The following is a 14,620-nucleotide window of genomic DNA, read 5'->3' on the forward strand; positions in this document are numbered from 1 at the left end:
TCACTCTATAGCTACTATAATGTCCACTAGAAGAACACAACTTTTTGAAAAATGAGAAATGCTGGAATTTTTCAAAATTCTGGAAGTCACTGATGATACAACTGTATTGATTTTAGACAACTTTTACCATTTTAATGTTTAACAGTGACGTCACACCTTTTATCAAATAAATAGTACCATCAAGCTGAAGTTGCCTAGAACTCTCCTTGATTTAACCCATTTCTTCAAGGCTCTGTGGACAAATATAGTTTGGAATTTTGCTGGCTACAGAGGTTTGCCTAGAGAAGCAAAGGCCAGCTGATGTCTGTATGTTCCTCAGGAGCTGGGATTATCTCTCTTTCCAGATATGACTTAAGTTATATAATTCTAATCTTCAGCATATTTCCCTGAAGTTTTTATCTGTCCTTTGGTAGATGCGTTTCCAAAATCTGAAAAAGAGCAAGCCCAGATATTCCCAAGGGAAAAGATACTTTTGTTTTCTTACGAAGTCAACAAAATCCATAAAAGCAGCCTCAGAAACTCAGAGAGTTTCTGTGAAATTGGAATACAGCACACCGATTCGAAGTAAAAATTTCTAGAAGTGAACAAGTCTGGATTTGAATCTGAACTCCACCACTGACTTCCTAGGAGCTGTCTGAATTTAGGCAGCTGGACTTCTCCAAACATTAGTTTTTTTTTGTCTGTAAACGAGGATAAGGATACATATCTCCTGGGATAGTGGCGAGGACTAAATCTACACTGCCTGGCACAGAAGCAATCAGTAAATACTAACTGTTATCAGTTAAAGAGATCATTCTTTACAATGAAATTCATAGTTCTGGTTTGAGAGATTTCATTCGGATTGAAATTAAAACCATACAGATAAACCATCCCTTAGGAACCCTTTGTAAAATTGTAGAAATACTGAAATCATGCATTTTAGAAATCACCTGTTCTGTTCTCTCATTTTACAGAGCAGGAAATTTGAGTCCAAAGATGTCAAATGACTTGTGCCTTGCCAAAGGTCATACTACTCTTAAATGATCTATGCTATTAAAACAGGTCAATTCATTACAATGCTGCCCAATTCATGCAAGGCGCTTGAGGAACTTTTCTAGCAAAAACAAAAACAAAACAAAAAAACAAAAACCACAATAAACAAAAACCCTCCCCTTTTATGTTGCCTCCTATTTGAAGAAAAAAAGCATTTTATTCTTCAAAACTTGATATAGAAGACTTTCTATCTGAAGGTTGGCACTAACATACATTGCGTTTCATATCACTTCTTTAAGAGAAACCTGTCCAGAAAGCCACCTTATAAAGCAAATTTAAAAGATAAAAAGAAGCCCACACAAAATTATAACCAAGACACTAGATGCTTATATACCTTACACAGGTCACCTCCATACCAAATACCCCTTGGCCTCTAACTGAAGCTGCTATTTGTTTATATATTTATTTATACTCCACTTCTTTCCACAGAGGTTTTAAGGTGGTAACAAAGCAGATTTATAATAATTTATAATTTACTAAATTTATAATAATTATTATCACTGCCCCTACTCAAGGACCCAACACTAGCCCTTTCAATACATTTTACGGGAAGAGATATATCCGTTGCCAAAGGAAATCGTTTATTCTTGTACATTTTGAAGTTGCTTATATAATTCGTGGACTCCGGACTTTCTGACTCTTAAAATAATCCTCATCTTCAGCCCATAATTTGAGTAAATTTTATATCATATTATATACTGTATTTCACTCAGTTGCACTCAGTGACAAACACAAAACCACTGATCGTTTACACATACCTTTAAATCTTCTTCATTAATTTCCTCACTGATTTCCAAGCCATTATCTTGAGATAACCGTCTTGAATATATATCCATTTCAGTTAAGTTTGCCTGAGGGGCCAGCGACATTTTACGTGTGGATGAGGCTGTCCTTCCGTGAAAGCTTTGACCTTGGTTCCCTGGGGAGCACGTCATCAGATTCAGAACAGACTGCCTTCGTTGTCTCTGCAACATGGAGCCAGTGTTGATCATGTTGCTTCGAGGCAGGATGGCCTCTCCTTGCTCAGCACCATCAGGAACCAAGGACAGCCTTCTCTCTAAGGGCTCATCGGAATCTTCTTCAATGCCATTCATTTGTAATGGAGTCTTCTGTACAACTGAAAATTTTCTGATAGAATTCATTGGATTAAGAATAGAGTTCTTCCTTTTTTCACCAAACTCACCAGTCTGTTTAAAAGATTGCTTTTTTGTTTCATTCCAGGAGACAGCCGCATCTCCTTCTAATGAAAAACGCCGTAAAGTCTCAGTTATGATTGAATTTCTTCTTTCTGCACTAAACTGGTCAAAAGAATCATATCCCATGAGCTTTGAGCTGAAGTCGGGCCGTAGATTTTGTAATTCAGAAAATGTCCCATAAAAATAGCAGCTACCTTCATGTAAAATTAATATTTTGTCAGCTTTCTTTAAATGTTCCATTTTAGAAGTGACCAAAATCCTAGTTTTGTTAGCCATCAATTTACAGACACAGCTTTAAGAATATAAAAAGATATAAACAAGATATCAATTATATAAATACTTTATTACAAGTCTTTGTATTATATTCTAACATTTTATTAATGTATTCTTGTGTAAAATGGCTATCATACAAAGTCATTATTAAACTTAAAATAATTCTAAAAGTAAATAATAGCAATTAATTTGGTACCTCTTGAATTAGTACAGCATGAACTATATTATTACTGAACTATTACAGTATAATATACCCTAAAGTTGAGTGTTTAACAGATCTAGAGTGAAATTAAAATCCGATATTAGATAAATGTTGCATTTGAGCAAATTGGTTATCCTCTGGGTCTTGGTTTGTTCATCTAAAAAATGAGAGAACTGTCAGATAACCTTTAAAGATCCCTAGGGGTCTATATTTCTGTGTCCTTTAAGATGTCAGAGCTTTCACATTCTTTACATTTTCTATTAATTTCCTTTTACATTTTAAGTTGGCTACAAATTTAGTTCTCAAGAGATAATATCAAGACTAATCTGATTTATTAAAAAATAATAATAAACCTGAGAATTGAATAATAAATTTGACCCTCCTCTAACAAAATTTCCTTTTAGTTTAAAAGTAAATCCTGATTAGAACCATCTAAGGAGACCAGTTTCTTTTTGTTTTGACATTAAGACATCATATATTGTATAGAAAGAGGCATCATTCTAGAGGCACCTCAGTCACTCAGTCAGACTTGATCTGTCTTCAGATCAGGTGACGATCCCAGAGTCCTGGGATCTAGCCTTGTTTTGGGCTCCCTGCTCAGTGGGGAATCTGCTACTCCTCTTCTTCCTGCCCCTCTCCCCCATGCTCATCCCAGCTTCTCTAAAATAAAATAATAAACAAAATAAATAAAATCTTGAAAGAAAGAAGTTATACAAGATTATACTTTAACATACTAATATAGCTAACAAAGTTTATATTAGTAAGAAGTTACTTATCACACTCATAAGATTGTAAAATCTTAGGTATTAAATTTAAATTCCAGGAAAGGTGTTCTAGGGGTAATCAAACCATTTTATACATATACACACCTCTATATCCTTATTGCTTAAAATACTTATTTCAGAAGAGTATTGTAATAATTCTCCTAACAAACTACTTTAGAGTTCATGAAATCATTTTGAAGCTGAAATCAAGTCATATAACAAACTGCTCCTCTTAGGAATTTTACATATGCTGAATCCCAGTGGGAGCTCCCATGAAATGTAAGTCCCTAGTTTCGTGTGACTAAGGAAGAAATTCTGTAGGAGGTATCAAGGTAGATGAAGAGTCTGAGCATTAAAACATTCAGCTTGTTTAGTTTCTTAAGAAATATCCTATTTAAGGAGAAGCTAGACTAAAACACTAACACAGAAAAGTAAAAACATTAAGTACAATAATCAATTAAAATAACAGATGCCATAAGGTAATAATAATGCAAAAACTACATAGATAATGATTTTTGTAACAATAGCAATGGAAGAAATTGGTTTACCATGAGGTGGTCAGAAAAGGTTAGTGATCTTGAATTTTGACTATAAAGGGAAGATCGGATTTAAATAAGTACTATGAGTTTTTCTGCCACAATGAGTCACAATGGTGGCCATGATTCTCAAGAGTAAAATGCAGTCTCTGATGGTATAGTTGCTCTTTCTTGTCTTTTAGCATGAGCATTATAAGTTATTCAAAGAACATACCTTTCAAATATTTCTTTTTCTGTTAAAACATCCAGGTATCCAAAAGGAGAGTCTAATAGGTATAAATCAGCATCTTTATATACTGCTCTAAAAAGAAAATTGATATGAAATTAGATTACTAAAATATTTCCTGTCATTTAGTACAGACAGTTCTAAATCAGAATCAAAAAGGTAATTCACAAATGATTTTTATGGTTTTTTACAATATCCCAAGAATGACTGAAGTGGTTTTGCTAAATTAAGTGGCATCAACCAGCAGAAGTTAATCTGAATCTCATCATACCACACAATTTAAAACATTATCTTAAAAAAAGAATATTTTTAATAATAGTATCTGTTTAGAGCTAAGCACCATGCTATGTGCGGGGAATACGATGGTAAAAATTACATAGTCCCTGCCCTCAAAGATCTTGCATGGTGGTAGGAAAGCAAAGAAGAAGATACACTATTTTGATGCTGTAAAATGTCAGAGACCACAACGAAATAGCAGCACTGAAGTAGAGGTAAATTTGACCCCTACCAAAAAATTCTTGCAGCTATAAATTACTATCATATTTTGTTCCATAGAATTTCAATCTCTGCACCATATTTGTAAGAATTTCAAACAAGTGAAGGATAAATAATTCACAACAAAAATGTACACCCATATCAGTTTTACTTTTCAAGTTAAAAAAAATTACAAGTAAGTATAATCTTCATCAAACTGATCTTAGAACAGTAATAAAATGAAGGTATAGTCCCGTATTAACAGAAATGAGACTAAATCTTCATAACATTTAAATTTTTCAGGTGTGGGTTGTTAGTGACATTACCCCTATTCCACACATAGGATTCACTGTTTACATATAATTCTTGGTACTTTCTATAAAAATTGTATTCAGTCGGCTTGTAACTAAGAGAAGTAATTTTAAACAATCAGAAATGGCAAAAAGGCAGTGAAATCTTAAAGAATTTTGCAGTGTAAATTATTTTTGAAGATAACATGCAAGATCTAGATAAAAGACCCCTATCAAAATGTACCCTCAAGGTCTTTCCTCTCCGCTACTCAGTTTTTCTCTCTCCCCTTCATATTTATGACCACAGCTTCTCAAGAAATGGAAATAATACATTCACCATCTAAAACTGGACAACATATGACACATTCCAATCAGAATAAGAATAAATAATTACCTTCAGTAGTACCTCAAATTGTGTGTATCTTACAATAAAACCAAATTTTAACTTTTATTGATACAAACTCAATTCTGTGTTAAATGCCAAGAAGCCATATAACATATCTTAAATTTGAAATGGAATGCGTAAGGTAAGTTTTCCTTTGGCTCCTAGATTAATCAGTTTCTAACTATTTGGAAGCTATTATATTGTCTGTGAATGATCCATATCTAGTGATTTATGACTTCACAAGTAATCCCAAAATCAAGTCATGGTTTAATGTCAAGAGTCAAGAGGATCTGGTTCAAACTGTGACTCTACGATTTCCTAATACAGTTTTTGGCAAGTGAAGCTCTAATAGCCTCGATTATCTGATGATCTCTTCCACAAAGTGGGGAGAACAATTCTTTCTTTGCAGGGAAATATGAGGGTTAAGTAAAATTACACATACATACAAACACACACACAGTCCACCTAGAATAATACCAGGCAATTGCAGGTGCTCAGTGGGTTTACTGTTCCAGCCTTTGAAAGCAGGAGAAAGTAGAAGAAAGGAGCCAACATATCAATAAGTCAATGTGATTTCTTGTTAACAACCTTGCAACACAGTGAGAAGAATTCTATTCAAATAAAACTGGAGGAATATTTGACTTCTCATATTACCAATAATGTTTTAAACTGAAAGTTAGTTTAACCACAAAGCCTTCTCCTTGACACAAATTAACTTTATGTGCTTCTCTTTGACAGCTCAAAATGCAGAGACTAAGACTGTCTCTACCAAGGGACTTCACTGTCCCCCACAATGTTAGATGTGCTTACCCTATTTATTTTCCTTTAAAGATTACAGATTTGAAGCCAAGTGACATAATTTGCCAAAAAAAATGTATGTTTATATAAACTAAGAAGTAGAAACAGAAGCTTAAAGCAGGTGAGTGCCTTGTGGGGTGGGGGTAAATCAGAAGTCCTGTGACAGACTTAACAAAAGCACACTTTTTCCCTTGTGCTATGCAGAATCTCAGAGTTTTCTACTTGCACTAAATCATGCCATAAGGCAAATAAATGTAGAGATGCCAAAGAGCATGCAATATGAAAAAGCCATCACCTTTATCAAATATGAATACTAAACCATTATCTATAGTTCCTAAAGGTGATTCTTAACCTGCTAATCATAAAACCCGAGGCATTTTTCAGTTTCAGAAACAGAATATAAAAAATAGAGAAATGTCTATAATTTTTACATGCATGATATTTACAACAAATGCTCGCTGAACCAATAATGAGATAGTCACCTTGCTAAGGAAATTCTTGCTCGCTGCCCTCCACTCAATGTGATTCCACCTTCTCCAAGGACGGTATTGTCCTTCTCTGCAAACTTGGAGATGTCCTATTATCAAAAACAGAAAGTTAGAGAGGAATTGTTAGTGTGTTTCTGAACTTGAAAGGTACATTTTCCTTCAAATGCAGTCATATATCAGACTGTTGCTCTAACCATAGCCGAAACTTAAAACACCACATCTCAATTATTTCAAATCCACTTCAATTGGGCAGAATGTGGCTGAAATTTTAGAAATAAATTTTTCTTCAGTTTTTAGAATGTCCTTCATGACCGTGAAATAAGATTTGGAAAAACCAAAAGGCAAACTAAATGTACATGTATGGGTATGTAAATGTGTGTATATAATCCACAAGTCCATTACACAAATTCAAATACTGCTAACATGCTAAAATGCCATTACCTTCCAAATTAAACTCACTCTTTTAAAAGGAAATCTCCAAACATGAATAATCCTCCTAACAAGAAAAACTAAAAATACTATTCATATCCCCTATGGTACCTAAGCATTCTGAGGGGTGGCCAAGGATACTGGCAATTCCTTTCCATACATCTCTTGCCCACCTACCAGTCTTCTTCCCCACCATCCTTAGCACCTCAATCCAAATTCTTCTGTCATCAACTCTGCCTCTCTTGTCACCACTGTCCACATGGGTCAGAACATCCTTACTCCCAGTTAGTGAACTTCTCCGTGCAATATCCATGCCAGGCATTGTAAAAGAAGTTTAGAATTTATAAAAAATAGTCCTTGATTGCCACTCATTGTTAAGTCTAAATTGGAAGACAAGCCATAGTCCTGGAGAATGCTAAATAACATCTCAATGACTTAATTAATTCTTTTAAGATAAGTTACAAAACAGCATACGACTAATCGGCAAATTAATTGTATCCTGTAACAGAAGTATCCTATAATAGAAAATCCAAGAAGGCCTTCTGGAAGAGATGAGGTTCTCCTGAGACACGAAGAAGGAGTTAGGTAGAACTCTTCCTTTAGTTAAAAAAAAGTTGCTCTCCCTGTGCTCTACTCATCCCCAAACATCTATTCCTCTCTTTTGTTACCACCTTCTTCTCTCTCCCTCTACTAAAAAAAAACAAAAACAAAAAAAACCTTTCTCCTTTTTCTTTCACAATCCAGAAGCAATCCGCCATCTCTCCTTGACCTACCACCACCATTATCGATATTTAAATTGTCAAAATGGTTACTTCTATAATTCATTGGTTTCTATTGTCTACCTTATGAAAATTAAATAGAACTTCCTAAACAAAACTCTAAACTCACAAATCAGGTAAATGAACAAATATTCATTTATACTAAAAACTATTTGGCAGCTCTGGGAGGGTAGAACCATGGTAGCCACTGCCCCTAACGCACTGTTAAAGTCAATACTCCTGACATAGGGGGACCAGAGGCCAGAGATAAAAAATGCTGACATATTGGAGGAGACACAGCAGGACTCAGCAGAGCTGGCCACGCAGGCATTGAAGAATGATCACAAGAAGATGTCACCGACAGCCAGCAGCCCTGCAGGTGAGGAAGACCTTGGTGGTTGAGATGTATCAAACCAAGTGCCTCATTTCCTTCTACTGAACTAAATGCTTTTTTTTCAACTCATGAGCCAAAGCACATAAGCAGGAGTCTATCCAAATACAAGGACTACAGTTGAATTCCACACTCCAGAGTCTAAATTCTGTAACCTCACTGAAGAAGCACCTCCAGGAACACCTCAGTCCTTATGTTTTTACTGAGCTGTTGGTTGAACCACACCCTCTGTACTTGGTTGAGAGCAACTAACAAGAAAGCTCACATGTGTATTTTTCTCCTATACCACATTTACTTCCCCAAATCCCATTCTCTTTTTAAAAATAAATCTTTTACAGTGAAAAAGATAAAGAGGTTGCCTTAGGTGAATATATTGAGTGTAGGCTTTTATAAAGGAGGCAAATTTTCTAACACACTGTTAAAAAGCCAGACAGTGCTGGAATTATTGGAGTTTTCATTTCCCAAGATTTGAATTCAACACTACACTAGTTAAAAGCTTTTAATATTTTTAAAATTTAGAAATACCAGTAGTTATGTTGATAATATGATTATGACATAGTTACACTTAGGGAATAGATTGTGAATTTAGAGGATACAAAATCCTAGCCCAGTGCAAACATTTAATAATGATTTGTGGAATGTAAGAAGAGAGAAAGAGAGAATGAAGGAAGGGTGGGTAACTAAACATGAAGCAAAAAAGAAAGGTGTGCATATAAGAAAAGGAAATGAAAAGAGTGTACAGAGTAAAGAAAGAAAATGGGAAAGGAATAGTGTCAGAAGTAGATGTTCTTAGAAAAAAGCAAGAAGATATTGGCAGGATAAAAGAGGCAAGAAAATTGAAGGGGAAATAAGAAAAAATAGAAGATCATGAATGAACATTTTCACTTTCCCTACTGAATTTAAATGTCCAAAGAGCACAGATGCAATTTTATTACATTAATTTTAGTTTATTAAGATAATAAATAAGAGGCTATTCCAGCCAAATTTCTCTCATTTGTCTTTGTGTGTTATAGATATTAACAATTTTTTCTGCTATTTGTTTTCACTCTGTTTATACCATGTGATCTGCAAAATTTTCATTTTCATGAAGTCAATATATCTATCTGGAATTCCTATATTGGTTAAAAAGTACTACTCCACTTTCAGGTTGTTCATGTAATATCCTAAATTTTCTCTTAAAATGTTTATTATTCTTATAAAATTTAAAAAAGATATTCAAGGTACAATTTTTTTTATACAGTGGTGTAAGAATCTAAGCTTCTTTCCTTTTAGTTGGATAGGAGACACAGTTCATTAAATAATGTTCCTCTGAATTTATATATCATCTACTATATATAAAATTCTCATATTTTCTAAGATCTGTTTCTGGGCTCTCTGTCTTATTTCTCTGATCCATTTCCTATTCCTATACTAATTACTCTGCTGGGTTTTTTGGTTTTGATCTTTTACAGGCATTAAGTATGATTTAGAATATCTGACAAAGCACAACTCTTATTCATAAATCTTATGGCTCTTTTTGTTCATTTAGTCTTCTATATAATAACAATATCAGCAACAGCAAAAGTAATAGTAATATTAGCTAACGTATACTGAGGGCTTACTGTATGTTACATACCATTTTAAGCACTTTATATGTATTAACTTTTTAAATATTCAATACAGCCTTATACTTATTTTAAATGTGAGGAAATTGAAAGTTAGGAAAGATAAGTATCATTCCAAAATAGCACAGCTAGTTTGGAGCTAGGATTCAAACCAAGGCAGATCTTGTTTTAGATCCATCAGTAGAGTTTACAGTTCTTCATATATGTCCTATATACTTCCTGTTAGATTTATGCCTAATTTATTTATTTATTTTTATTATTTTATTTATTTGTTTGTTTTAGAGTGAGAGAGAGCGCGTACACATGTGTGCACAGTAGGGAGGGGCAGAGGGAGAGAGAAAGAGGGAATCTTAATCAGGGTCCACAGTCAGCATAGAGCCAGATGGGGGGCTCAATCTCACAACCCTGACATCATGACCTGACCCAAAACCTAGAGTTAGACCCTTAACTGAATGAGTCACCCAGGCACCCCCATCCCTAATATTTTTAAATTGAGATATAATTGACATATAAAATTGCATTAATTTCAGGTGTACAACATGTTTGTTGTATGTATATCCTGTAAAATGAGCCACATAATAAATTTAGTTAACATCTATCACCACACACAATTACAAATTTATTTTTCTTGTGAAAAGAACTTAAAAGATTTGCTCTCTTACTAATCCTCCAAAATATACTACAGTATTGTTAACTATGGTCACTTTAGTGTACACACTATATCCCCAGGACTTAATTTCCTTAAAACTGGAAGTCTGTGCTTTTTGATCACCTTCATCTATTTCATCCTCTCTCACACCCCCAACCCCACTCCTGTTTCTGGAAACCACCTATCTGTTTGCTGTATCTATGAGTTCCAGTTTTTTAAGATTTCATGTGTAAGTGAGATAATACAGTATTTGTCTTTTTCTGTCTGATTTATTTTACTTAGCATATCTTCTAGGTCTATTCATGTTGTCACAAACAGATTTCATTTTTTTAATGTTGGATAATATTCCATTATATGTATGTGTAGAGAGGCACAGAAGAAAATATCTTCTTTATCTACTCATCTGTCAATGGGTACTTATGTTGTTTCCACGTGTTGGCTATTCTACATAATGCTGGAATGGACGTGGGAGTACAGATATTTTTTTCAAGATAGTGATTTTGCTTCTTTTGGTTAAATACCCAGAAGTGCAATTGCTAGGTCATATGGTAGTAAAATTTTTAATTATTTTAATTAAAGTTTGCCATAGTGGCTACACTAATTTACATTCCTACCAGTACTCCTCAGTATTTTATTTTTTTCTACTATTGTGAATTGAATAGCTTTACATTTTTATTTCTTGATGATCATTGCTAGCTTAACGAAAAGTTAGTTATTATTGCATGCTTATCTACTATCCAGCCATGTTATTGTACTCCCTTAATAATTCTTACAGATTTTTTTTTAATTTTTTATTTATTTATTTGACAGAGAGAGAGAGAGATCACAAGTAGGCAGAGAGGCAGGCAGAGAGAGAGGGGAAAGCAGGCTCCCTGCTGAGCAGAGAGCCTGATGCGGGGCTCAATCCCAGGACCCTGAGATCATGACCTGAGCCGAAGGCAGAGGCTTAACCCACTGAGCCACCCAGGTGCCCCCTTAATAATTCTAACGGACTTATGTTTTCTGTTTGTTTGTTCTTTGTTAGAACTTCTTTGGGTTTTTGGTTTTGTTTTGTTTTGTTTTGTTTTTGTATAAACAATCTCTTCACAAACATTTAATATTGTCCCTATTTTAAGACAAATGACATTAATTTTTCAACATTTAAAATCATGTCTACTTGGGGATGGTGGGTTAAAAAAAGTTACTGCATTTAAAGTTTCCTCCTACTTCTATTTTTACTTTAAAATTTTATTATAAATATAAATGACTGCTGAATTTTTTGTACACTTTTAGCATCTACTGACACTGCTATATGGTTTTCCTCCTTATCAATATAACAAATTATGCTCCATTTACAGATTTCATTCTATTGCAATACAAGCACCCTTGCATCCCTATTATAAATCTTTCTTGGTCATATTTTATCACTTCTTATACCATGCTGGAATCTATTTGTTAATATTTTATCTGATAACATTTTTTTTAAAGATTTTATTTATTTATTTGACAGACAGAGATCACAAGTAGGCAGAGAGGCAGGCAGAGAGAGAGAGGAAGAGAAGCAGGCTCCCTGCCGAGCAGGGAGCCTGACACGGGGCTCGATCCCAGGACCCTGAGATCATGACCTGAGCCGAAGGCAGAGGCTTAACCCACTGAGCCACCCAGGCGCCCCATCTGATAACATTTTATTTGAATATCTATATCATTATTATGGTTAGCTATAGTTTTAATTTTATATTAATTTACAGATTTTTGTACTAAGACTATCCTGGCTCTAGGAAAATGGGAGAAAAGGGAATCCTTGTGCACTGTCGGCAGGAATACAAAAAATGAAATAAGTCAGACAGAGAAAGGCAAGCACGTGGTGATCTCATTTATATGTGGAATCAAATAAATAAATAAATAAATAAAGCCAAATGAACGAACAAAACAGAAACAGATTTATAAAGAACAAATGGGTGGTTGCTAGAGGGGAGAGGGATGGAAGATGGGCAAAATAGAGGAAGGGGAATGAAAGGTATAAACTGTAAGGCACAAGGATATAATGTACAGCATAGCGAATAAAGTATGCAACAGTATGTGATAACTTTGTATGGGGACAGATGGTAGCTAGATTTATCATGGTGATCTCTTCATAATGTGTCTAAGTGTTGAATCAATATATTGTATACCATAAACTAATATACTATTGTATGTATACTACATTTCAATTAAAAAAAAAAGAAAACTAGTTGAAGAGTTTCCCATCTTTTTCCCTGGTTTGGTATAGTTTAAATAATGTAGGAAATATATGTTACTTAAGGGTAAGATACAATTCAATTTTAAAATCATCTAATGACAGTGTTGTTTGAACTAGTAGACTCTAAACCAGCTTTACAATGGTAATATATCTATTCAAGTCCTTTTGTGCTTTGAAATAAATTTTGATCACTTGTTAGTAAATTATCCAGTTTCTCTGGGTGAAGAAATTTTTTTTAGGTTTTTATTTATTTATTTACTTATTTATTCTTAATAGATACATATATTTTTAGGTTTTTAATTTTGGGTAGCAGCTGTGATAATCCCTGCTTAGATGTACTATACTTTAAAAAAAATGCATTTTACACACCATTAAAAGGCTGTTGAGGAAAGCATTGCTGGAAGATAAAAAATTTTGTCTAACACTTAAGACATATTCAATTTCCTATTAGTTTAGATCCCCTCCAAGTAATTTTGAAGATCACTTCTCTTTAGCTAAGACAGAATTAAACATGTAATGATCTTATTAGGGGAAATATTGATGTATAAGATAACAGGGAAGGGAGCAGGGAAGGCTGGGAGATATGTCAGACCTAGATGCAAGTTCAACCCCCAAGTGAAGGAGAGAAGGACAGAGGTTGGATGGAAGAACCCAAGACCACTGTCTAAATCTAACCAACTCTTGGAAAGCCATCTGGGAGTCTCTGAGCCAAAATCAGTTAATAACTAGGTCCCACATCCTCTAAACACAAATCTGCTTTAGTATCCTGCCATATTCATGATCCACAGGAAGCTGCCTGTGGAAGAAGTCTCAACACAAACTATGTGTGAAAGATTTCATGTATAGCAACTGGGACCATTGTTCAATTTCACTGTAGTGGTCTGTAAGGCCATACTCATAACTACCACAATATCTCACCCCCCCCATTGGCAAAGGATATGAAATCAGAATGGCAAACAAATATGAAAATATGTATAATCTCACCAGTAATCAAGGAACTACAAATCAGGAAAAAAAGAGAGAGAGAGAGAGAGAGAGAGAGAGAGGACCTCTGGGTGGCTCAGTCAGTTAAGCATCTGCCTTTGGCTCAGGTCATGATCCCAGGGTCCTGGAATTGAGCCCTGCATCAGGCTTGCTGCTCAGCAGGGATTCTGCTTCTCCCTCTCCCTCTGCCTGCCACTCTACTTACTTGAGCTTTCTCTTTCTCTGTGAGTCAAATAAAGAAATAAAATCTTCAGAAAAAAATAAAGTATTGGGTTGCCTGGGTGGCTCAGTGAGTTAAGCCTCTGCCTTCAGCTCAGGTCATCATCTCAGGGTCCTGGGATTGAGACCCACATCGAGCTCTCTGCTCATCGGGGAGCCTGTTTCCCCCTCTCTCTGCATTCCTCTCTGCCTGCTTGTGATCTCTCTCTCTCTCTGCCAAATAAATAAATAAAAATCTTTTTTAAAATAAAAATAAAAAAATAAAGTATCAATAATGAGAGCTTTCAAAGATGTGAATCAATGGGAATACTCAAAAATGACTGGTAGTAGTATAAATTGGTATAACTACTTTAAAGTACAACTTAGCAGTATCTAGTAAAATTCAGAATGTGCCTATGTACACAAAAACACCTAAATTCAATTGCTAGATATCTACTCCAGAGAAATTCTTGCAGATGTGCAAAAAGAAATATTCAAAGAATTTTCACTGCATTATTGTGTAAAATCTTGGAAAAATCTAAATGTTCATCAGTAGCAGAATGAGTAAATAAAATGTGGCATAGGAGTAGAAGAATGAAAAAAATTTCTACATATAAGTAGTATGGCTAGACCTCAAAAAGGTAATAGGGACAAAGAGAGCAAGTTGAGAATGATGTGTGGAAAGTCCACCACTTACATAAATTTTAAGCTACCCAAACAGAACT

General features: G+C 34.6%; 1 protein-coding gene across 1 annotated transcript in view; it reads right to left on the reverse strand.

The window, feature by feature from the left end:
• The window catches only part of LOC111152043 (cystic fibrosis transmembrane conductance regulator), a 163,960-nt gene that overhangs the window by 68,791 nt on the left and 80,549 nt on the right, over positions 1-14,620 (reverse strand). The window contains exons 12-14 of the mRNA XM_022510327.1: positions 6,659-6,753; positions 4,218-4,304; positions 1,791-2,520 (exon numbers count right to left, since the gene is read on the reverse strand). Coding sequence (XP_022366035.1) covers positions 1,791-2,520; positions 4,218-4,304; positions 6,659-6,753 — 912 coding nt within the window. The remainder of the gene's footprint in view (positions 1-1,790; positions 2,521-4,217; positions 4,305-6,658; positions 6,754-14,620) is intronic.

Source organism: Enhydra lutris, unplaced genomic scaffold, assembly GCF_002288905.1.
Source record: "Enhydra lutris kenyoni isolate GAN:26980312 unplaced genomic scaffold, ASM228890v2 scaffoldscaffold27, whole genome shotgun sequence".
NCBI lineage: Eukaryota > Metazoa > Chordata > Mammalia > Carnivora > Mustelidae > Enhydra > Enhydra lutris.